This window comes from Canis aureus, chromosome 1, assembly GCF_053574225.1.
Source record: "Canis aureus isolate CA01 chromosome 1, VMU_Caureus_v.1.0, whole genome shotgun sequence".
Classification (NCBI taxonomy): Eukaryota; Metazoa; Chordata; class Mammalia; order Carnivora; family Canidae; genus Canis; species Canis aureus.
This window is the reverse complement of record NC_135611.1, coordinates 119169965-119195486: the sequence shown is the minus strand read 5'-3', so window position 1 is coordinate 119195486 and position 25522 is coordinate 119169965. Positions and strand designations below refer to the sequence as shown.

General features: G+C 54.3%; 1 protein-coding gene across 6 annotated transcripts in view; it reads left to right on the top strand.

Moving 5' to 3' along the window:
- The window catches only part of CHST8 (carbohydrate sulfotransferase 8), a 130026-nt gene that overhangs the window by 59673 nt on the left and 44831 nt on the right, over positions 1-25522 (top strand). For 5 of the 6 annotated variants that reach the window (XM_077855860.1, XM_077855867.1, XM_077855869.1 and 2 more), the window contains one exon: positions 4632-4847. In XM_077855860.1, coding sequence (XP_077711986.1) covers positions 4718-4847 — 130 coding nt within the window. In that variant the 5' untranslated portion in view covers positions 4632-4717. Of the gene's footprint in view, positions 1-47; positions 370-4631; positions 4848-25522 lie in introns of those variants that run through there. The other variant, XM_077855863.1, reaches the window with a different exon arrangement.

Sequence of the window (25522 nt, the reverse complement as noted above, 5' to 3'; positions counted from 1 at the left end):
GGAACCGGGTGCCGGATTCAAGGTGACGCCGGTGGCTGGCTCCATCCTCCTCAAGTTGCCATAGCAGCCTCTCTCCCGATGAGCAGTTCCTCCTGGAGCCCTCAGCCGGGAGGGACGTCATTGTTCGCTCCTGCCCGTGCAAGGAGGAGACTGACTGGACGGAGAACTTTCTGGGGCCCGGGGTCCACATACCAAGTGGGTGCTCCCATGGGCACAGGGCCGGGCGCCTCGGGCTGCCTCCAGGGGTCCCCACGGCCACAGGGGGTCCTCTGGGTGACCGGGGGAAGCATCCAGGCCTCGGAGCAGCCGCAGCCAAGCGTGTCCTTGGAGCCATCCGTCCATCTGCCTGCCGGCCTGTCGCCACTGGAGGTGCGTGCGTTTTGGCTGAATTCCCAAGTCCTTGCTTGTGCCCTAAAGTGAATTTTCCCAAGAGACAAATTTTTAAATCAGATAAATAAGGAAATGGGAGGAATCCTTGGCCCTGACCTGTGTCCCAGGAGGTGTTTACAAGATTAATTGGATTTTTTTTTTTTTACAGTAAAAATTAGTGATGCCACTCGGTCCTCAGGGAGAGCGAGCCGCTGGGAAAACTAGGGATTGTGAGGACAGGACCTTCTAGAAACTAAGTGGGCTGTTTGTTTATCTTGCTTCAGTCCTCCTGGCTCTGCCTCAGTTGTTTGAATCTTCTTATTGTCTGTTGGTCTTGGAAGGGAGGCAGGGGTGGGGAGGCAGTGCAGGGTCTTCCGCTTGTCAGTGGAGCTGAGCGTGATGCAGCGTGCGGTGAGGATGCGACGGTCCCAGGTGGGAGCGGAGGCCTGTGAGTGTGCTTGTGGGGCCCTGGGCAGCCTGGCCCCGGCCTGGGACGGATCGTAGAGTCCGCTCCCCCTGGCAGCAGCTCGACTCCCGGGAGACAGAGACAAGCAGCCTTGGACCAGCATCTCTCTGTTACCTTAAAACTAACGTGAGACTTTGAAGACAAGGACCCCCGAGGGAACAATAGGGGAGCAGATAGGCACACTCTCTGGAGTGTTTGCTCATCTCCTGTGCACCCTCCACCTTTCAAGGAAGGAGGTTCCTCTGCTTCTGTGACGGTGGCCCCCTCCCGGGGCAGCGAAGACCCAGCCAGACCGCAGGCCAGTCACCCAGGAGGGGAGGCGCGCTAACCTTCCAATTCCCATTTGCACACGGCAGGGAGTTGGCTGGGTAGGTGGTCTGCGGCGAGAACAGACACAGAGGAGGGTCTCAGAGGGGACGGCTGGGCCCTGATGCTTAGGGGGCGGTCAGGGAAGGCCTCTAGCACCAGCTGCCCTGGGCCCGGAGAGGGGGCCATATGCTCCTGGGGGGTCAACAAGAGGGAAGGTCTCTGAAACCAGACCCTCGAATGGTTGATGCTCCTGCCGTGGTGCAGGTCCAGGTCCCAGGGCTGGTTTCCTCTGCCCACCCCCAGATTCGGGGGCAGGGATGTGGGTCTCCTGCTGACTCCCAGGCACTTGAGCTGCTGGAGCCTGGCTCCACGCGGGGGCTTTGGTTTGGGTAGGTTCAGAATCAAGTGAGGATAGGTCACTGCTGCAGGACAGGAGACGGCTCTCCTGGCTTGTACGGTGACAGCGTGACAGGCTGGGGAGCGGAGGGGACTGGCCAGTTCTTCCAGAGCCATTTCTGCGGCGCCGGCTACTGTAAACAATGCAGTGATGATTGCACATGCTTCTGAGGTCCCCACCCCCTTTTTTTAATCAAATAGAGCCTTTGGGCCAAGACTGGGTGGCACTTTATTAGCTGTTTTACTGGGCAGCCATGTATCCTGGCCTTAAACTTGCCGCTGTCTTTACCCTCCTTCCTCTCTTTGCCTCACCCGAGCTCAGATTGGCCTCCTGGCCTTGCGTCGGACTCAGGAGGCCCGGGTGGCTGCAGGCGGTCGGGCAGTGTGCCGCCACCACCGCCAGCGTCATCAGGGCCTTGTGGCGCTTTCTTTACAGCGGGGATCTTGCTGGGGACCGTCGATGGTGTGTGTGCCTATGTGTGTTTGCGTGTTAGAGCGTGAGCATCTTCTCCAGAGAGGCCTTGAGTGCCTCCCCGGCTCCCTATCTGAGGGCCTTGCCCCGCTGCCGAGTCCGTGTGTGACCCCCTTCTGCTCCCTTGCCTCCTTTCCATGACTGTCAGGGCAGCCCCGGGGGTTGAGCCAACTGCTTTGGGGCAGGAGGGCCCAGAGTGAGGACGAGAGACAGAAGAGCTCCATCTCCCCCACTGTCCCCCAGACCTCGAGGCCCGCCCTGGTGGTCCCTGCATGCGGTGCCTGTCATCATGGAGGGAAGGGCTTGGGAGACCCAAGGACACAGGGCATTCCGCGGGCAGTGTTGAGAGTGACCCCGTCCTCCGGTGGGGCCTGCACTGCTGTGTCTGTGCCTTTGCAGGATGAGCCAGGCCCCCAGGACAGTCCTGTCCCCGGCAGCCCTGGAGCCAGAAGCCACAGGGCCCCCCACAAGGGACTTCAGGGTCGGAGCCTTTGGGGACCTGGGGCTGCCTACTTTGGCCCAATTGGGCCAGACTGTGGGTCGAGATCGGGGCACCCCAGGGCCATCTGCTCATAGGAAGGGTAGTTCCTGCCGTGGGGTGAGGCAGGGCTAGAGCAGGACAGGTGGCGAGCCCCATGCAGGGGTGTCCCTGCTGATGGCAGGAAGCAGCCGTCTCTCTCCGGGGCGGGGGCCACAGCAAACCTGAGCCCTGCTCGGTGCTGCCTCCCGAACATAAAAGCTGGGAGGTCGTGGGAACCGCCTGCTCGGCAGGGCCCAGAGAGCCCGGCGCGTTCCCGCGCGTGGAGGCCTGGGGCGGGTTAATTAAAGTTAACTGAGTGAAAACATAATTACAGAGACTGCAGAGGGGAGAAACCCAAACCTGCAATTTACCACTCTTCAGCCCCAGAGCTTTGCGGAGAATAGTCTAGACCTTGCGAATTTTTGTCTGGGCTGGGGAGGGAAGGACTCCTCTTCCCATTCCTGCCTCGTGCCTCCCCCCCCCCCGCCCAGGAGCATGAGGACACAGAGGGACGATAGCTGGGGCTTCCTCCCTCAGCGCCTGGATGCTTGGGCAGGAATGGGTTCCCCAACCAAAGTACCGTGCCCAGGGACACCCCGGGCAGAGAAATGCCCTTGTGCCAAGCAGTCACGTCTGGTTGGGGGGTCCCAGCCACCCACCTGTGATCTCAGAGGCTGCTGGAAGCTGCCCACCTGGCCTCAGCCTCCCTTGGCGCTGCCCTGTATCAAGGTGGGAGAAGCTCCTGCAAGGCTTCTTGGGTGGAGGGGGGTGGTATCTCTGCGCCCCGAATACTAGGGATGGGCGAAGGCACAGAGTGACCCTCCTCTAAAAGGTGAAGTCCGGGACTCCCTGCCTGTCCAGCATGGCCTCCTGTGCAGATCCCTCTTCACCTGTCCCGCTCCAGCCCTGCCTCACCTCACTGTAGGAACCTACACCCTTCCTATGAGTAGATGGACCTGGGGTGCCCCCATCTTGACCCACAGCCTGGCCCAATTGGGAGTACTCATTGGTTTTGGGGGTGTTTGGCCTCTATTTCTCTGCCCTTCAGGAGGAACCAGGGTGAGGGGCAAGTCACCTGGGCCTGCTCCGGGACTGCAGTGGCCAGAGCAACAGGTGTTCGTCTGCAGGGACACAAGGGATGTTGTCACCCACCTCTGAGCCTGGGATCTGTCAAATGCAGGTCTGGCTGCCTCAGCAACAGGCCTGAGGGCCTTGAAAGTGGGAGTAGCTGTGATCTGGCCAGAGCTTTGGCTCCCGCTGGTGCACCTGACTACCTGGAGGAGTCTCTATTCCTCTAGCCCCCCCATCTGTCGGGGAGACCCAGCTCTGGCTGTTGAGAGGAGCAGCCCAGGAGGGGGAGTCTCTGTCTCTTATAGCCTCTCGGCCTGGAAGGCTCCTTCTCAAAGCATCTTGCTCTGTGGAGACCCTTGTCCCCAGCATCCCGCAGAGAGGAGCCAGGGCAGAGAGATCCAAGAGCTTCTCTGTCCATCAGGCTGGTTGCAAGGGACGAGGACCCATATTGCTGGATCTGTACCTAGGCCCCCTCCAGGGAGCACACTTGTTCTTCTGGAAGCTCGGAGAGTGCAGGGGCTCGGAGTGCAGGGGCTCTTACTGGCTGTGGGTCTCTAGGCTCCACCCTGGACTCCCCCAGGTAGAGGCCAGAGTGTCCCAGAAAAACCATGGGGGTGCAGATACAGGAGACCCTGCTAGGAAGCTCATGTCCCAGGTACAGATGGTGACGGACTTCCCTCAGCCTCCTTGGGCTTGAAAAGGTGGAAGTGCCCAGTGGCTTAGTCAACCGGTTAAGCATCCAGCTCTTGGTTTTGGCTCAGGTCATGATCTCAGGGTCCTGGGATGGAGCTCTAGGTCCCTGAGCAGGGAGCCTGCTTATCCTTCTCCTCCCTGAACTCCCCCCACCCCCGCCACCAAAAGAAATAAATAGTCTTTAAAAAAAAAAAGTGGAAGGGAGATACCTGAATAAGTTCTAAAGGATGGAGGGATCCGGGATTATGCTTGGTCACGCGGTGACTGGGGCCTCACCCGCACGGGGTGTCATGGCCTGGGTGATGGACCGTCTTTCTCTCCATCTGCCCCCATAGACCGTGGCCTGATGGACGCTTGGTGTGGATGATGAGGGAAGAACGCGTCTCCCACACCCGAGAGGTGACCCCGGAGCAAGCCCCGGATGACCCCGCGAGCCGGAACCATGCGGCTGGCCTGCATGTTCTCATCCATTCTGCTGTTCGGAGCCGCAGGCCTCCTCCTCTTCATCAGCCTGCAGGACCCCACGGAGCTCGCCCCTCGGCAGCTGCCAGGTGAGCCCTTGCGATCGCTTACCCCGGCTTTCCTGTGTGGAGCGCAGGCCTCGTGGCTGCCCCGGTGCCGTCTGCGCCGAGACCCCGGCAGGCAGAGGAGGGGTCCTGGCCTGCTCCTGGCGGGCATCAGCCTCTGGCCTCTGACCCAGCCGGTGGCCTCTGGCCTGTGCCCTCCTCTTGAAATGATAGCCAGGCTGCCCGCGTCTCACCCACTTGTTGCCTTTGGGGAAGCTGAGGTTTAAGAGGACTCTGCTGTCTCCCGGGGCCTCTTGCACATGGTCCGGGACGTCAGAGGGTGAATGACTCTCCCCATGGGACTCTGCTTCTGGGCCAGCCCAGGGACCCCTCAAACCCAGCTCCTCCGGCCTGGGCCAAGGGAGTTCAAGGTACCTCCTGCCTTTGCGAAGCTGAGATTGCTCCTGCTGGTCCCCACTGCTGCCTGCCTCCTCCTGCCCCGCGGGAGCCGCGGAGGGGCGTCCCCTTCCTGACCTGCAGAGGTCTGCTGGGGACAGGTGGGAGGCAGCGAGGGCAAAATGGAAAGGATGGTTCTGGAGCCTCAGGCAGGCCGAATATGGAGACGGGGAGCTCGGGCAGGGTTCCTGCTGCTGAGACACAGCCCCCACTCGTCTCCCAGCCGTGGGCCTGGGAGCCTTTAGCAGGGGTGTCTGTGAAGACACCAGTGTGTCCGGGACATGGACAATACGGAGGAGGAGTAGGGGCTGTGGATTTAGGCAGAGAGATTCCCGCACCACTCTTGCCTGCAGCTCATTGTACAGGGAGGGGGCCCCGGGTACCCAGGCCTGCAGCCCCCTCCCCAGCCCCACCCCCGGCTCTGGGCGGCCCTCCCCTCCTAAGCACGGACTGATGACCAGTAGGCCTCAGGCGGAAAGTCAGGAGGAGCACCAGGAGGCTGGAGTGGGGCCCCCCGGGGGCCTGGCTGCGGCTACCAGGGGCCTGGGTGGGGAGGCCAACGCCTTCATTTTTTCATCGTGAGGCAGCAAGAGGCAGCCAGGGCGGTGGGACCCCAGGAGACAGCAGGCGAGTCACTGGTCCTGGCTCATGCCTGGGCCAGACCCTTGTGGGTGGTGACTGGGAGAGGTGGGCCTGGCTTCTCCCCTTCTTCTGGAGAAGCAAGGGCATGTGACTGAGCCGGCTCCTCCGGGAGCTGGTGGGGGACGGTGCAGCCTCACGTGACCTTTAGGACGGCCAGTGGCCCCGTGTCAGCAGAACCCGGCCCTGTAGGGTCGGGCTGTCAGGTGGGCTGAGACTGGCTCCCCACATGTACATTATCTGTGCAGAAATGAGGTCCTGAACGAGGGCCCTTAAATATGGCTTGGGGTGAATGGTGTGTCCTCAGGGTGACCCGTGGATCTTTGGTGCCTGTTTTGGGGTGTGCATGGTTGTGGCGCATACACAGGGTCCTGCGTGCGGGGTGTGCGCTCTGTGGGACAAGCATGGGAGAGAAGGCGTGTGTGTGTGCGCGCGCGTGTGTGTGTGTGTGTGTGTGTGTGGCGCCCATCTGGGCAAGTGCCCCCCTCCGTGGTACCCTGCAGGGGCAGGGGCCGTATTCCTGGGGTGAGACGGGTCTGGTGGCCAGGACGCGTGCCCACCACGCCGCAGCCCACCGGCCAGCCGAGCGCTCGCTCCTCGTGTCTTCTCTAGCCGCCAGCGTCGCCGGGCACCGCTGCCCCTGCCCCTGCACGAGTGGATCCTTTCCATCAGCGGTGGGACTGGGCCCCCCCCCAAGACAGCTGGGGGGTCCCCCCCCCAGGACGGCTGGGCTTTCCAGGGTGGAGGGGCGAGCCGGGGGAGGAGCTCAGAGCCTCGGGCTGGCGGGGCGCGGAGGGTGACACGGAGCTCAGGCGAGTGTCCCCCTGCGGTGGGGACGGCGTGGGCCGGGCCGACCCGGGGCGCGGGCTGCAAGGGGAGCCGGGGATGGGCAACCTTGACGCTCGACGTTAAGTCACATCAAACACAGTCATAAAACTTTAAGTAATGCTTATGTTACATTCCCTGAGCAAAGTGTTCCTGACACAGGCTGTTTGTGTTGATTTGTTACTATTCATTTATTCTTTCCCTGTACTTCTCACAGCAGCCTAATTGTGATTCGGTACCAAGAAAGCAATATCAAAGTAATTTTCCACAACATTAGTTACAATTTTCTTCTGATCTTTCAAGTGAAACAATCCCATCCTGTTGGCTTCTCTGAGCATATAAACCTTGATTACATTTATCTGTTGGAAACCAGTGCTTACAAAGTGTATGTATCCAGTTGCACGGGTGGGTGGCCCCGGGGGCCTGGACAAGCCTCTCCCGGTGGCCGGTGGCCGTCTGCCCGTGGGAGGTACAGAGTCAGGAGGCTGCCCTGCGTCGGATTGGAGGAGGCCCTTGGGGATGCCGTCCACAGAGGAAGCCCCCCACAGGCTCCTGTGGCTTTCACAAGTGCCAGCGACCCCCCCACCCCCTGGGAACTGGGGAACGCGGTGTCTGGGAAGCCGCCGACCAAGGTGGGAGGGAGAGGATGGGCAGGTGGAGATCTAGAAACAAGCTCGCGAGTGGGAGAAGGAGCCTTTAGTTGCTGCGGTCCCTTGGGTCGGGGTGCTGCTCAGGTTCTCCCCCGTGAAGTTAGTTATCGGGTGTTAACAGCATGCGAACCTCTCCGGGACCACAGCAAAGCTCACCTGCCTCGTGCATTAGATGGAACCTTACGGGCTTGCCAACATTTGTAGATCAAGCCATTTATTTTTTATTTTATTTTATTTTTTTTAAGGATTTTCTTTATTTATTCATGAGAGACACAGAGAGAGAGAGGAGGCAGAGACACAGGCAGAGGGAGAAGGAGGCTCCATGCAGGGAGCCCGATGCGGGACCCGATCTGGGGACTCTAGGATCATGCCCCAAGCCCAAGGCAGACGCCCAACTGCTGAGCCACCCAGGCATCTCAGATCAAGCCATTAAAAAAAAAAAAAAAAAAAAAAAAGTTTGCTGTATTTTAAGTCAATTGACCCTTTTGACATGTGAATAGCTGCTGGTTAACCTAGCTTCCACCTAAGATTAGCTTTTGGGGTGTAGTGTGTATCAGAGAATTCACCTGTCCCATGATTTCCCCGTCTCCAGAATTGCCAGGCCCTAAGGCCTCAGGAAACTCCCTGCTTGACCCAAGAGACTAGACTTGCCCCCTTCTCTAAGTGGAAGACTCAGAGAACAGGCCAGAACCAGGAGTAACACATCCTAGCCTGCTGGACCGGAAGATGCGGAAGACGGACGCCGCACCGCACACGGGGCTGGGCAAACTGTAATTTTGTGAGTGGCCTTTTTCTGTGAACTTTTTATTATATAGGGTTTGGAGCACAGAGAGTCGATTGGAATAGTACGGTGACCCCAGGCACCCAGTACCCAGTACCAGCACGCTCCATCATGGCCAGGCCGGCCCCACTCATAGCCACACGCACCACCCCCCCCTTCTGAGTTTTTGGAGTATATACCAGGTATCCTATCAATTCAGCCGTGAATATTACAATGTATTGTCAGATTTAAGAAATAAGAACTTTTTTGTTAAACATTCAACAGTTCTTTAATATCATCCAATATCCAGTGTTCAGATTTCTAGTTGAATCACGAATATTATCGATGCCTTTATTTCTACTTTGTTTTATCCAGTATCCAGATAAAAAAAAAATCCCACACATTGCAGTTGGTGGATGAGTCGTGGTTTTTTTTTTTTTTTTTTTTTTTTTTTGTGGATGAGTCTTTTACGTCTTTTCCGAACTGTAAGATTCTCTCCTCATCTTTATTTTTCTCTTGCTGTTTATTGGAGGAAACTGGATCCCAGGTCCTGCAGAGTTTCCCACCGTTGGGATTTTTGTCGATTGTGCCTGTCGAGAGTAGTTCAACATTGCCTTCTGCTCTTTGCATTTCCTATAAATTAAGTAAATCTAGCAGCTTGATCAGATATAGATTTTTTTCCTTGTTCCTTATTTATTTGAGAGAGAGAGAACACAAGCAGGGTGAGAGGCAGAGGGAGAAGCAGACTGCCCACTGAGCAGGGAGCCCGACATGGGGCTCGACCCCGTGGACCCTGGCATCATGACCTGAGCCAAAGGCAGATGCTTCACCCAGTTAGCCACCCAGGTGCCCCCTTTTCTTTTGGGGACAAGAATGCACATGTGTCCTTCCATCAGGAGGTGCACATCTGCCCGGCTCTTTTTTGTGATGCCAGTTAGCCACTGATAATGTTCCCACATCCATTCGTTCATTCGTGGCTGCACAATGCCATGTCCTGAATCTCTCATTCCCTCTTCAGTCTTTTAAGTGGGATGGATTTTGTGTTAGTGGGGCGAGGTGAGTCATCATTAGTGACCCTTGAAGCCAAAGTGATGGTGAATTGATTGGTTTATTCGTTGGGAAATTAAAAAAAAAACATGACCTTATGATACAGATTCTGTTGCTAACACACTATAGACCTTTCTTTCTTTCTTTCTTTCTTTCTTTCTTTCTTTCTTTCTTTCTTTCTTTCTTTCTTTCTTTCTTTCTTTTTTTCTTTGGTTTCTAGAGTGAATTTTCTTAAAGCGGGACCACCCCATGTTTCAAAGAAGTAGCTCTTTGTTCTCCTGAAGCCATGGAGCTTCGGGGTAGGTGGAGCCGGGAACAGGGCCGATGCTGGGGTGTCGAGGAGGGAGGCAGCCACAGTGACAGCGGGAGTTTCTGCCCAGGGCCCCGTAGTGCAGATGAGGTCACCAGCCCATGGTGACTTCCTGGTCTGTAACAATCTGCTCCACCGCACAGGGCATCCAAGGATGGTAGTAATAACAAACACCGATCAGGCTTTTTAACACGTGCCAGGTCTCATGTCAAACACTTTATATGTTTTAATACACATGATTGTGGTTTTGTTTTGTTTGTTTTTTTTAAGATTTATTTATTTGAGGGGGGATCCCTGGTGGCTCAGCAGTTTAGCACCTGTCTTTGGCCCAGGGCGCGATCCTGGGGCCCCAGGATCGAGTCCCACGTCGGGCTCACGGCATGGAGCCCGTCTCTCCCTCTGCCTGTGTCTTTGCCTCTCTCTCTCTCTCTCTATGTCTATCATAAATAAATAAAATATTTTTAAAAAAATTTTTAAAAAAGATTTATTTATTTGAGAGAGACAGAGAGTGTGAGTAGAGGGAGGGGCACAGGGAGACAGAGAATTAGAGAAACAGACTCTCTGCTGAGTGTGGAGCCCGACCTGGGGCTTGATCTCAGGACCCTGAGATCTCGACCTGAGCCAAAATCAAGAGTTGGAAACTTAGCTGATTGCACCACCCAGGTGCCCCAGTACATGGGATTCTTATAATAAACTGATTTATTCCCATTTACGGATGAAGTGCTGAGCCGTCACCTGCATGCCAGGCCCTGTGCCAGGCCCTTTCCAGGTATTGAGCAATCATTGAATACTTTCAAAGCCCCATGAGTTAAGCACTATTACACCAGCTGACAGACGAGACTACTGAGAAGAGAGAGGCTAAGAGCCATGCCTGAGGCCACACAGCTTTGGGTTTCAGAGCCAGGGTTTGTCCTTAAGCAGCAGACTGTTGCCATGCACCTGCTGCCCCCCTTACGCTGTGATGCTCCGTATTGCCTGCCCTGGCCCCAGAGCAGAGCCTGGGCAGAGAGCGCGCCCGCATCAAGATTTGGAGGCCTGAGGGAATTTGGCCTGGGAGGAACTCCCAGCGGATTAGGGGCCAGAGTGTGATCCGTGCGGATCTAGACTCGTGCTGCAGACACAGCCAGTCCCAGGACCCACAAGCCCTTCCCTGGAGCATCTCTGAGGAGTGAGCCCTCCCTACAGGCCGGGGGGTGCTCCAGGGGTCCTGAGGTGGGGGTGGCCATTAGAAGGCTCATGTCTGGAGCTGTGAGCAGGAGCAGGGGAGGGGACAAGAGGACGAGGAACCCGGCAAGAGCGGGTGCAGAGTGGTGCAGGAGAGAAGGGGAGCTCTGGGGAGGCAGGGACTAGAGAGGGTGGATTCAGGGTGTCGGGGCAGAGTCCCCAACTACACGGTGGGACAATGATGAGGGTGAGGAGGCTGCGGTCTCAGTCCAGGATAACTCTGGCTCTGACAGATTTGGGACAGGGGTACCACTCACTGAGGCCGATGCACCAGATGGGGAGCAGTTTTGGGAGAAGGGCCTGGAGACCACGTGTTTGGTTTTGGGCAGGTGGCATCTGAGTTGCTGGGCAGAGTTGCTCTGTAACTCCTCCACCCGGGACTCCAGCCTCGCAGAGAGAAGCCTAAAGCCCCCAGCCCTCCCCAGCCCTCCTCCACCTGCATCTGCTCGCAGAGGCCACACTCTCACCTGGTCCCTCTCATACACCTGAGGGCAGAGTCATGGCTGGAGGAGGCAGGGGGCTGCCTGGAGGAGGGGAGCTGTGGCCTGCCTGCTTGCCCGCCTTAGCACACAGGAGGTGACCAGGTGCTGACCTACCGCGGAAGCAGTGCAGTAGGTGTGGGTGAGACCGTGGGAGCCTGGGGTCTCTCTCCAGAGCACATGCCACCGAGCATCTTGCCTGGTCTCTCACAGCTAGAAATTGGCAGAGCCGGGATGCCACTGCCCAGGGGCCCCACCAACCCCGCCAACCCCAGTTGCTTTTGTCCCCTGGGGGTAGGAATGTGTTGGCTGGAGAAAGCGTGGCCCTCACTCTTGGTCCCATGGTTACCAGGGACACACAGCCCTGCCCGCGTCATGCAGAGCCTACACTTGTCTCGTTTGTCCTGTTTCTACAGCAACTCTTTGCCCAGGGATGTCCACTCGGAGCCCTGAGAGCACTCCCAGGCTGGAGGCCCCGGGTGGACCAAGGCCGTGGGAGTAGCTGCCGAGGGGCTCGGAGTGGCTCCCCCGTGGGGGGCTGGCGGAGTCAACAGAGGCAGGTGGCCGTCCCTCCTCGGCCCTTGCCGGCCTCCGGAGCCCGGGTGCATAAGCTCAGGCTCCTTTGGGGCCAGGGGAGCCAGCACCCCCAGTTTCCGGGGAGCCATCTGCTTTCCTCCGGCAGGTGGGTTTTATTGGAATCCTCTTGAGTCTGTTTCCTGAAACCATTTTCCACCAGCATCGTGGAGCACCATATATATTTTCTACAAACCTTGCGAGGCTGACACATCCTTGTTGTGACTGTGAATATCAGAAGTGACATGTAATTGCAGTGATCCATCCTGTTAAGTAGCTGGCAATATATCATTGCGGAATCAGCAGGGCTGGGACTCTCAGAACCCGGTGTTTCTGAACAGTGCACCTGCAGCGTGTTCGAACTCTCTTACCAGACACCGCCGAGGGCTCGCGAGGGCCGCCTCGCCCTCCCGCGCCTCGCTTTAGCTGTGACCCCAGCACAGGTGAAACCAGCCATCGAGTTTCCTGGTCTTCAGAGCGCCCTGTCCTGGCCACAGAATGCACGGGCTCAAAGTCAGGGGCGGGATCCTTGGAACAGTGCTCCTTGTGCGTGTGGCCACTGGGGGGCTTCTCGCCCCTCCTCTCCCTTGTAATGTCCAGAGCGGCTCTGGGGGCTTCCATCTGGGGCCACGGGGTGGGCAGCGAGCCGGGGCAGCCCTGTCATCACTGTGGCGGCGGAGGGAAGGAAACCCTGGGCTCAACCATTGCAGGAGTGGGGCGCCTGGGAGGCTCAGCGGTTGAGCAGCTGCTGCCTTGGGCTCAGCGCGTGATCCTGGGGTCCCGGGATCGAGTCCCGCATCGGGCTCCCCACAGGGAGCCTGCTTTTCCCTCTGCCTGTGTCTCTGCCTCTCTCTTGTGTCTCTGTGAATCGATAAATAAAATCTTAAAACAAAACAAAAACAAAAAACAATTGCAAAATTGGAGACCCAAGTGGCCAGAAGCCCAGGGGCATGACGGCTGAGCCCGCCTTGACAGGATGGGTTCTTCGAGGCAGAGTCTGCATATATCGGGGGCACTGCTCAGTGTGTTCTGTGCTAATTCTGGAGTAGTGCTGACTTGGGCTCTGGGGTGAAGGGTGCCCCCTGGAAGTGCAGAGGGCCATACTGATGGAGGGACAGACACGGGTCCCCCACATGGTAGTCAGACAGAAGCTGCCAGAAAGGGGGGTGGTGGTGTCAGGACACATGGCCCTCAAGTGTGCGCACCTGGAGCCCCTTGGTTTGGTGGGCCTTGGGGTGCTGGCTTCGGAGTCTTGTTTGCTTTTGCAGGTGGGCTTCATGAAGCCGTCCCTGGGAGGCCCCGTGGGACCCTGTCCCTACAGCAGGGGTTGCTGTGTCCCCAGACTCTCAATCTCAACCAGGCCATTCCCAGGGGCGCCCCTGGCCCTGCAGCTCCCCAGCAGCATCTGCTTCTCTGATTCGGCCTCCGAATGCGAACGTTCCCCGCCCCGCCAATCCCTGCAGAAGATGCCCCCGGGGGGTCTCCAGCCAGAATCTCACTTTCCTTTGGTGCATTAAAATATGCTAAATGAAAAATAATGAGCGTGTAGGAACTAATAACAGGAATCACCTAATTAAATTAGGAAACAGACATCATATCGCTGTAATCTGAAAATTGATATTAATAGAGAATGGTCCCAGAATTGTTATGCTAAAGGTTCCTAGGGGTGGGAGATTAAAAAGGAGAGCAGAACAGAACACTCTGGCAACAGATCCCCTAACTTAGGTTTTAAAGGGACTAAAGGGAGACGGTAAAAATAGGAGAGGGGATCACTGTGTGGATCTCACTGGACATACGTGGCTCGGAAAGCCACGGGGCCCCACCCGCGTGTACAAGGATGATTCCTTAAATGAGACCATGTAATTAAGCTTCGGGGTGCGTGAAACGTCGTGAGAGTCACGCTCCTTGGCACCTGGCACTGACCCCGGGGCCTTCACTTTTTCCGACACCCCGGGAGGCGGCGCGATTGTCCTCAGCTCGGGCTCCGGAGAGGGTAAGTCGGTTGCCCAAAGTCCTGCGGCCAGAGGGGCCCGAGCCAGGATTCAAAGCCGGATTGGCCCGGTTGCAAAGCCCCCCGCTCCCCGCCCCCTCGCCCGCCTTGCCCGCTGTGACTGGTCCATGTCACGGTCTCACGCGGCAGCCGGACACCCTGACCCCAGCCCCAGGGCTCGGTGGCGGCTCGGCCACTAAAGCCCACACAAAGCCGCCTTCTCTCTGTCCAGCTGGAAAACTGGGGTCTCCTCTTGTGCCTGGGCCTGAGCAGGGGCTCAGGTGTGGGGTGACCCCTTTCCCACTCTGCTCGGCCCAGAATGAATTAGGGGTGGAGGGACCCAGGGACGGGCTCGAGATCTGTGCGTGAGAGGCCCCGGAATCACATCCGGGCCTGGGCCGAGCCCCCAGGAGGACTTGGGCCAGGGTGTCGGGGAGCGGTTGCTCCCAGGACGGAACTTCTTTCTCCCTCCCCACTCTCTCCCACCGCTGACCCCTGACCCCTATTCACCAACCAGGTGGGGGTTACCGGCCCCAGAGCCAAGCCCCCCACTCAACTCAGGAGACCTGCCTGCAGGAGCAGGAGGGCAGAGCTCCAGTCTGAGTGTCACGGGGCTCGGGGGGCGGCCTCTCTGCCTCGCTTGTCCCCCCCCCCCCCCCAGCCACATCTGGCCTGGAGTCTCTGCCGTGTGGCGGGAGAGGGGGAGCTCAGGACACACAGGGAATCCGAGAGCTGTGCTCACCACCAGCATGGGGAAGAGCCCCGTGGGGTGTGGAGGTCCCCCTAATCTTTCCGAAAGCCTAAGTTGTCGATGCAGGCAGCAGAGAAATGGTTCTGTGCCAGGAGAGGGTCCAAGGGCAGGGCTGTTGCTATGGTTGCTGTCCTTCTCCATGGCCACTGGGTGGTTCTTGGTTTTTTAAACCCTGCAAAGGTCATGGTGGTAGTTATGACAACAGAAACCGACGCTGGAGCGTCGGTTCCGAAGGCTGATGCAGGTCTGGGGTGCAGGGAGCCCTGGCGAGGCCCGCGTGCGTTTGGTTCAGGCCTCGGTGGGGCGCTCATCGGGGCCCCACTCCCTGTCCCCTCCTGGTTATGGTGACACCTTTCTTGTGATTTAAGGGTCGGTGTGGGTCTTCTCCCTCCTGACATATTTGCGGGAAGTTAGGGGTTCAGAAAGACCCCCGTCTAGGCCATAAGCTCACCATGACCTATCTGCTGGGGTTTTCATCATAGAGCTTATTTCTGGGATTTGTGGCTCTGTGGTTTTAATTTGAATCAGTTCTCTCATTTAGGATGTTTTATTTATATGGAAAAAATAGTTGAGCTAACATGGGTTCCATTGACCCCAATAGCTGCTTCTTGGGGACCACCCCCCCCCTCCCTGCATAGACCCTGGCCCCTAATGGATGGGTAGGAAGCAAAGCAGACAGGCCTGGGCCACTGCTCAGCCCCAGCCAAGAGTTCTGTGCAATGCGGGACCCCGAGTGCCCAGACTCTCCGGTCTATTTATGTATTGTTCCAAGGAAGCTAAGGACCTGCAACATATTTCTGTGAATTCTCCTGATTTTTAAGTGGCTGCTCAAATTTTTGAAGCCTAGAAGACTGTTCCCGAGTCGGACAACAGTTGACACTTGTACTTCCTATCGGTTGGATGGACAGGAAGGAGAGGGTCTGTCCCATATCCCAAACCTCCCTGAGGCTGAGCACGGCCCCCTCCTGTCCTCACTGTGCAGCCCCCGCGCCCCAGGACAATTGCTCAGGTGCAAATATTTGCACCATTAGCACCAGCAAGCTTTTGTTGCTGTGAGCAAAAGAAGGATCATTTCTGGACCAACCTTCCCGCAAGGGGTGGGCTCTTCCCCCTTTGGGAGTGGGCTGTGGGCTCCCTGTGGGGCGGGCTTGGGTTAAAATGGAAATCCCGTTTCCCACAGTGACGGCAGGGTCGGCTACCCTGGTCTTGTCTCTTCCCCGCCTGGAATCCGGCCTGGGGTAGTCACACCTGTTGGGCTCCTAGGAGAGGGAGCCAGCCTGGCCCAGCAAGGGCCGCTGTGCAGTCCTCCTCCCCCGCTGCCTCCGTGGCAGGGACGGTGCCACCGGGGCTGAGAGTGGGACCAGAGAGTTCCAGAGAACACTCCCGAGAGCCTCCAGGGAGGCAGCACCAGGGGAATGTGATCTGAGCAGGGGTGACAGTGTGAGTGCTGAGCGCCTGCTGTATACCAGGCACTGCGCTTTACCAGCACCCCCTCACTGAAGCCTCCTAGCACCAGGTCTCTCAGGTAGGGAAAGAGGCACAGAGAGGCAGAGACATTTGCCCGGGGTTACACAGCCAGGAAGCGGCAGTGTCTAAACTAGATCCCCCAAGACACAGGGTCTCACTAGCGACAGCCACTCGGAGCTGAGACACCGTGCTGGAGGGCCGGCCTGGGGGCCTGTGCCACACTGCTGTGCTGGTGTTTGGGGTGTGCTTCATTCCTGGGCGTTGCAGACATGTTCCAGTCGGTGCGAACGTGTATGCTGGTGACGGGATGGGACCCCTGTGAATGCATGTGCATGTCTGGCTCCCATCCACAATTGTGTGTCCAAGTGTGTTTGTGTACAACCATGACGTACAAGTGTGTGTGCTTCGGGCTCACGGCTCAAATGGGACAGTCTGGGGTTGGCTGCACATTGACCCACCTGCCCCGAGCAGGTGCAGGACGCACGCAGTCAGGGCTCTGGGCTGAGGCGGGTGACTTCAGCCCCCACAGGGGGAGCTGTCTGCGGGCTGTCAGCCAGGGAAGTGGGTGAGGAATTGCCGTTCCAGCAGGAACCCGGAGAAACCAGTTATTTCAACCCCGTTGCCTGAGACCTGGGTAGACCAAATAATGAAATTACATCCGTGATATTTCAGGTCGAATGATCGCTGCTCGAATTAGTTCCTTCCCAGAACCAAGCCAGAAGTAGCGGCAGTAATTAAAGGATTTGTGGGCTTAAGCCAAAGTCTGCTCGTCAGGCGTGTGCAATATACGGGGTTTGCAAAGTGAGGGTGGGCCTCACCCCTTTCCCCAGGAGTGCGAGTGGGCACGAGAAGCCCACAGGCCAGCAGGAGGCAGGTTCTGATGGCTGGGGGCACTTTTCCACTTTTACTCATTTTATTCCAGAAGTACTTACTGGGCCACAGCCTGGCTGGGCACTGGGATTCCGCAGAGAGCTGGACCACGAGGTCCCTGCCCGTGTGGAACTCACCGTGAGGAGGGTGATGGGGAGCTCCTGGCATCCGCCCTGTCTCCTTCCCAGGCTGGCCGCTCAGCAATGTCCCAGGAACTGGGATCCTGACCCTCGTTCTACCTCAGGGCTTGCAAATTAAAGTCTGAGGCTGGGACCCCGCTAGGATTCCTGCTCATCAGAGAAAGGGCAAGAAGAGCATTTGTATGGCCCGACCTCCACTTACCCCATCCTGTGTCCTACTAGAGAGAGGGCCAGGGGAGCCAGACCCAACAACAGAATCATACCCAAGGCCAGAACATCCCTCCATCCAACCACTTGTTTTTTATTTTTATTATTTTTAAAATTTCTTCCATTTGCTTCACGGATGGAAATATACAGCTCTCCTCAGGGGACACAAAATGCCACGATCCCATGAAAGCAAATACCCAACCGTATGGTCAGCCTCGTCAGTGTGGCTACCCACCCTGGGTAAAATAGGACCTGAAACTTCTTTAAAACCCAAAGAGGAAAGAGAAATCCCAGGAGCCAGGAAAGGGGAGGGATTCAGGAGAAGCAGTGAGCTCCAGGGGATGCCTGCCAAGGCTAGGGGCTACGACTTTCTTAAAAAAAAAAAAAAGAAAGAAAAAAAAAACAGCTTTATTCAGGTATAATTCACGTGCCATAACATTCACCTATTCAAGTGTACACAGCAGTGATTTTTAATGAATTTACGGAGCTGTGCAACTTTCCCCACAATCCAGTTTTAGTATTTCCATTGCCCCCCTCCCAAATCTCATGCGCATTTATGGTCGCCTCCTGTTGCCCCACACAACCACAAATCTGCCTTCTGTCTTTCTAGATTTGCCTTTTCTGACCATTTCACATAATCTTACGATATGTCGTCTTTTACATCTGGCTTCTCTCACTGAGCATAATGTTTTGGAGACCCATCCACACACTGTAGCATCTTCCTTCCTCTTTATCCCTGACTTAATACTCTATCACATGGCATTGTGGTTTATCTGTTTGGCGGTGGATGGGCATTTTGGGTTGTTTATACTTTTTTTTGGCTCTTACGAATAATGCCACTACGAATGCTCTCATGTCTCCGTGTGAACACATGTCTTCATTTCTCTTGGGTGGATGCATGAGAGTAGAATTGCTCAGCTGTATAGTAAATTTATGTTGAATTTTTAAAGAAACTGCCAGCCTGTTGCCAAAATGGCACCATTTCCATTTCCCACCAGCCAAGCACGAGGGCTCCAATTTCTTCACATCCTCATCAACACTGGTTATTATCTGTCTTTTTAATTATAGCCATTCTAGTGGGTGTGAAGTGGTATCTCATTGTGGCTGTAATTTGCATTCACTAAAGACTAATGATATTGAGCATATTTTCATGTGTTTATTAGCCATTCGAATATCTTCTTTAGAGAAATATATATTCAAATCTTCGCCCATCTTTTAAATTGAGTTATTTGTCTTTTTACCGAGTTGTTATTCTGTATTTTGTAGATCCAAGGACTTATTAAATCTGCAAGTAATTTCTCCCATCTGCAGCTTGTCTTTTCATTTTCTTGATGGTGCCTTTTGAAGTGCAAAAGTTTTTAAATTTGGAGAAGTTCGTTCCATCAGTTTGTTTTCTTTTGGGGATCATGCTTTTGGTGTTGCATCTAAGAAGTCTTGGCTTAACTCTAAGGTCATAAAGACTTTCTCCTATGATGTCTCTAAAAGTTGTATAGTTTTAGTTCTTACATCTAAGTCCGTGAATCATTTTGAGTTAATTTTCATGTTTTGCGGGAGGTGAGGTTCTAACTTTATCTTTTTGCTATATGAATATCCGGTTGTCCCAGCACCACTTGTTGAAGGCTGTCTTTTCCCCATTGTATTGCCTGGGTGCTTTGGTCAAAAATAAGTTGCCCACAAATGTGAGGGTTTATCTCTAGGGTCTCAATTCTATTCTGTGGAGCCATATGTCCGTCCTTACACCAGTAGTACAACGTCTTGAATATTGTAACTTTGTAAGTTTTGAAATCCGGAAATATGAGTCCTCCTGCTTTGTACTTCTTTTTTTTTTTTTTTTTTTCATTTATTTATGATAGTCACACAGAGAGAGAGAGAGAGAGAGAGGCAGAGACACAGGCAGAGGGAGAAGCAGGCTCCATGCACCGGGAGCCTGACGTGGGATTTGATCCCGGGTCTCCAGGATCGCGCCCTGGGCCAAAGGCAGGTGCTAAACCGCTGCGCCACCCAGGGATCCCTGTACTTCTTTTTAAAGATCATTTTGGTTACCCTGGGTCTGTGTAAAGACTATGTAAATTTCCGTGTAAATTTTAGGATTTGTCCATTTCCACCAACAAAAAGCCTACTGGGATTTTGATGGGTGTTACATCGGATCCAACAATCGACTTCACAATCATGAGTCTTCCAATCCATGAACATGGAATGCCTCTCCATTTATTTAGGCCTTCTTTAGTTCCCGTTAGCAATATTGTTTGCTTTCAGCAAGTCTCATCCTTCTTTTGTTAAATTTATTCCTAAGAATTTTATTCTTTTCAGTGCTTTAGTGAATGAAATTGTCTTCTTAGATTCATTTCTCATGTGTTAGGTATTATTGCTAATATATAGAAATGTTCATTGCTAATATGTAGAAATACAATAGACTTTTCTATATTAATCTTATGCCCTGCAACGTATTAAGTTTAGCAGTTTCATTGTATGTGAATTCCCCAGGATTCTTGAAATACAGGGTCATGTTGCCTGCAAATTTTACTTCATTTTCCATCTGAATGCCTTTTTCTTCTTGCCTATGTGCTCTGGCTACAACCTGTAGTACAATATGAAATAGAAGTGGTGAGAATAGACTTCCTTTGTCATGTTTTCAATCTTGGAAGGAAAGCTTTCACTCTTTCTCCATTAAGTATAATGGTAGCTATAGGAGTTACGTAGACGACCTTTACCACTTTGAGAAAGTTTTTTTTTCTACTGCTAGTTTCTTGAAAAAAAAATTTTTTTTTACCCTGAATGCATGTTTTGTCAAATGCTTGTTCTATATCTAATGGGATGCTTATGTAGTTTTATCCTATACTCTGTAAATATGGTGTATTAGACTAATACATCAACTTTGAATTCTTGAAAATAAATCCCACAGGCTCATGGTATATAATCCATTTTGCATGTTGCTGGATTCAGTTTACTAAGGTTGTATTGTGGGATTTTTGTGTGTGTGTGTGTGGAAGAATTGTCGAGTTTTCTTGTGATGGTTTTGTCTGGCTTTGGTATCAGATTAATATAGGTCTCAGCATGAGTTGGGAGGTAGTTCCTCCCCCTCTTCTGTTTTTCTGGAAGACTTTGTGTAGGATTGGCATTATTTCTCCTTTAAATGTTGGGTAGAATTTGCCATGGAAGCCGTTGGAATTGGACTTTTCTTTGTGGAAAGTTTTTTTTTTTTTTTTAAGATTTCATCCATTCATTCATGAGAGAGATTGGCAGAGACACAGGCAGAGAGAGAAGCAGGCTCCCTGCAAGGAGCCCAGTGCGGGACTCGATCCCAGGACCCCGGGATCACGCCCTGAGCCAAAGGCAGACGCTCAACCAGTGAGCCACCCACGTGCCCCTGGGGGAAGATTTTTAAATTACTAATTCAATTCCTTTACTATTGGATTATCCAGATTTTCTGCTTCTTAAGTCAGCTTCAGTAATTTGTCTTTTTAAGACTTTAGTCATTTCACTCAAGTTGTTCATTCATGGGCAAAAAGATGTTGATAGCATTCCCCTGTATTTGTTAGTGACGCCCCTTCTTTTGTTCCTAATTTTAGTAATTTGTGTGTTCTCTTTTTCGTTTGCAAGTCAAGCTAAAAGTTTATCAACTTTGTCACTCTTTTCAAAGAACCAACTCTTAATTTCATTGCTTTTTCTGTTTCATGTCTTTTCTGTTTTCTGTTTCTCCGATTTCTATTCTAATATTTATCATTTCCCTCTCTTGGCTTGCTAGGAGTTTTTTTTTTTTTCTAGTGTCTTAAGGTAGAAGCTTAAGTTATTGATTTGAGATCCTTCTTTTCTAAGAGACGCTGCAGCTATAAATTTCCCTCAAGCACCGCTTTATCCATAGTCCACTTTAGTGATCTCCAGTCCCAGAACTCCTTAAATATCCGTCTGGTCTGCTGGTCTCTTGCTCCCCCGACCTTGTATCACAACCTCAGATGGCTGAGATTTTGGAATTCTTATTTTCAACAGCATTCCAGGACATAGGATTTTTCGATCTTCGTGGCCTGCTCTACGTTGGTAGAACTTCAGTCAACCAGGGAACTGGGTGGGGGTGACGGAAGCTGACTCAGGCTAAAATGCCATAGGCTCATTCTCCTCCTCCTGAGGTTCAGTAGAATTTCTTGACTAAATGCTTCTTCTTATTTTCTATATCTCAATTTCTAGAATGCTTACCTGGTTGGGATTTTAAAATTTTTACTTTTATTTTTTTCCTGTCCTGTCATTTCTTTTGGGGGAAGGAATTTGCCAGTCTCCTCACTCCCATCATTCCAGAAGTCCTTACGTCATTCCTACATTCAGGACTGGCGTCATGATGTCTACGCAGGCAGGAGATGAGGTCTCTGGCCTAACCAAGGTGCTGAGCTGGAGTGTAGCCACTCTGTAAATAGCACCCTCAGGAGGCATCAAAATCCCTGCCCGGTGGCCCAGTTTGCCAGAGACTGTCCCAGTTTACACCCGTGGTCACGTGTAATTATTACCAGTGTTCCTCCCACTCTTAGAGGTGGCTTAATTTTAATGACAAACTGTCGTGTAGCTGTGATTCTGTAAGATGAAAATTTAACCAGAAGGAGTGGGATGCAGGAAGTAATGGTAAAATAATAAGTTGTCAGCATGTAGATAAATATAAGTAAGTGTTTTCTTTAAAAATAATCGTAAGCACTCATTTTGTGGGTGGTTAGGAACTGCAGTGATGTGGAAGTTCAGATGGGGGACAGTAATTAGGGTTAAGAAATCGAAGGGAGCCTAAGTCTGTCAGGTGGGGCCTGTGCCAGGTGCACTGGGGTGACCTATGACAATTAGGGGGTGTCGGTGCCGGAAAACGCTGGAATGTTGGGATCGTAATAAACTTTGGACTTTATTTTAAAACGTGTAGTCATGTTTAGTCCATGCTAACCCCTGGAGGTATGATCCCTACCTCCTGAGCCTCTGGGTAGCCCCACTCCTAGGGCTGGTTACCCGTGTAATCACTTCTTGTTCCCCTGGTGATGGGGGGATCCCCAGCCTGTGGTTATGGGGATGGCCAACGTGTCAGCACCAGACAGATGAGCTCAGCAGCAGTTGGTGAGTCACATGCGCTCACAGCCTGGGGAGGAGGAGGACGCCCCATGCCACGCAGGGTCACAGCGGCGGCTGTCGGAGGCAGGCTAATAATATGAGGAGGGTGGGATGCTCCCCGGTTTTCGCAGGAAGATGTCCCTGGCTTATGTGAATAATTCTGTGGGCTGGCAGCCCACCACCACCTGTGCTCAGGTGAGCAGGAACTGTGCTGGGTCCCGTGGATGAGGGCGGTTGTCGGGCTCAGGGACCTCAAGTGCAGGAGCAGAGTGGAGAAGGAACTTACAGTGGCACCTTTGGGGGGGGGGGTCCTCCCAGTTTTACCAGATATCAAGGCAGCACGTGACACTGGGCCTGAGTAGAAACACGTCATCCCGAGTGGGGGCCGCCTTGAGGCAAAGTGAGCCGGGAAAGACCTCCCCCTGCCCGGCCCCTGTCCAGCCACGCTGCCTGTCTGCTTATCCATCCCTCTCTCCACCTGTGTCCCCATCTGTGTCTCTCTTCATTCACAGGGACGTGCTCTAAACCCATACCCCTGGGGCCTGGATTGCACCTCCTCCAAAAACAGCCTAGGTGGACACTGGCCAACCATGGGACCCGAGCCCAGTGTTGGCGCTTCTGGCACTGACCCCCCCCCCAACCTGCCATAGGTACCCCAGGGCACCTGGCACAGGCCCCCTCATCCCTGATCCACGTGGGGCGTCTGTCGCCCATGGTCTGTAGCCTGGCAGGGCTTGCTGCCGTTTCCAGAACCACAGTGGGGTTCAGCGGGTGGGTGAAGCGAGGTCTCCCTGGCCACCGACGGCTCCTCCCAGCCCACGGGCTCTGCAGACGGGCCTCGTCTGGTATCTGCTCCCCCAGTGTAGGAGTGACGATGGGGCACCCCTGGCAGGCACCCGTGCTTGGGAGCCGCCCCGCATTGGGTCAGCAGGAAAGGCCTCGCAGGCTCCCACCCCTGCCGTCTCTGGGGCACTGTCTCACATGCCACCATGTGTGGGCAAAGCACCTGCGTCCCCTCCCTCTCCCCCTCCCTGGTGTCTCCGTCCTCAAGGCCTGTAGTGACAGGCAAAACCCAGACAGTTCAGGGTATGACTATGGGAGAGGCTGGGACTGGGGTTTTGAACCTGCCGATTAGTTTGAGCCGCTGCACTCCCCGCCCTCTACCCCCCCAGAGCCGGGTGGGGGGTACGGGGCTGGAGGAGGGCATGCGGCCTCCATCTGCCTGGAACCAGGAGGGAATGCTTGTTAATGAGGCCGTCAGAACCCGATGTCCGCGCTGCCCCCTGGACCACGCAGGCCCGAATCGCTGGGAGAGGCCCTCGGGCAACTGCATCGTGCAAGCAAGTGTGAAAGCCACTGGATTCGGAAGAGTGTTTCTCTGGCTCCAGTGTGACTACAGATCGCTTGGAACACCTGTGAAGATGCAGACTCTGATTCTGTAGATCTGGGTGGGCCCAAGATCCCTGCGATTTTCTTTTCTTTTTTTTTTTTTATTCTCTAAGTTTTATTTTTTTATTTGAGAGAGAGAGAGAGAGAGAGAGAGAGAGAGAGAGGGAGGACCCACGAGCAGGGGGTGGAGGGGTCACAGGGGGAGCAGGAGAGGGACAATCTCAAGCCGACTCCTCGCTGAGCATGGAGCCAGGATGCGGGGCTCGATCTCACCACCCTGAGATCATGACCTGAGCGGAAACCGAGAGTTGGATCCTCAACCGACTGAGCCCCCCAGGCGCCCCAAGGTCCTACGGTTCTAACACGGAGGGTTTATATTTAGAATCATGCTACTTAATGTCTCCCCGTAGGCCGATAGTATCAGTAACACTTGGGAGCTTCCTAAAAATGCAGATTTTCAAGGCCTGACCCCAGATCTACTCAATTAGAATCTGCATTTTAACAAGATCCTGGGTGGTTTGAATGCACTTGAAGGCTGAGAAATTGCTGGTTTAGGAAACATTAATGGCCTCGCAAGCCTGAGAGAGAGAGAGGATGCTTTCAGCCCCATCAGGGATCACAAGCAAACATGTCTTCGTCACCAGATGACAAAGCCCTGGCTCAGGTCCTTTCAGCTGCTGGCAGCTCTTTCTTCCCAGGACTAGAACGCAGCTGAGTGTGGCTCTCCTTTGTCTTCCAAGCCCCCTGCTCCTGCCCCCCTCCTTACCTATCCCACCCCATGTGGGATCCTGACTCCAGGCTTGCCCCAAGCCTCTGAACTTGGCTCAGCTTCGCAAAACAGTCCAGCCCACGGGGAGGACTGTGCAGCCTAGTGACCACGCAGCACTCTCTCCAACACAGCTTCCCCCCTCCAGCCCACCCTGGCAGACGCCTGACCCCAGCACCACCCACTTCTCTTTAAGTGCAACACCCGTCCAGGATGTTTGCTGTGTTTTCATGTTTGCCCAGCTGCCATCTGAGCTGCACCCACTCCTCCAGCCAGTAAAGAGCTCCAGCCTCACCCCGAACAAGGTCTCTCACTGGTCCTTCTCTTCCCCCACTCACCCAGGGCTGCTGTTTGGTCAAGGCCATGGGTGTGCTATGAATGGCCTGAAGCTCCTAATCCACTGTCTAGCTGTCATCCCCTGCCTTGTCCTCAGTGTGGTCTGAGCCCCTACAAGAGCTCAGGGCCAAGCCCCCATTCCCAGGGGTGGGTAACATGGGGCTCTTGGCTGCAACTTCTTCTGGAACTGGGGTCAGGAAGGGAAAGCAGACCCAGAGGGTTGGTTTCTTGACTGATGGGGACAGCCTTTGGGGGGAGCACTAGTAGGTCTGTGATTTAGGAAACAGAATACAGTAGTTCCTGGGACCGTCAGTTCTGCATCAGCTCGGCAATTTCTCATTGCCTTGGCAATCCAGCAGCTTCAACCTCTTTTCTGGGCATCAGTGTCTACTCCGGCAGGAGGTGACAAGATCCCTGGAGCTGTGCAGATCTTCAGAGGGCAGACAGCTTGCCACTCAGGATGACCTTTACCTTCTTGCTGCATTAACTGACCTTTATTGTCGCCCAGCTGCCTGCATATCATATGATCCTGTCCAACCATCGGTCCATCTGTCCATCCATTTGTCCAGCAAGCAGTTGTTGAGCAACTGCCATGTGGCTGGCCTCATGCTGGCTTCTATGAGTTCAAGGCCCTCCAGGTCAAACAGCAATGCCTCTGTGGGTCCAGAGGTCCCTAGGGAAGCTTGGAGGTCAGGAAATCCACAGGGATTTTTTTACCAACACGAAGGTGAGCCCATTCAGAAGATACTCTCAACACGTGTACACTGC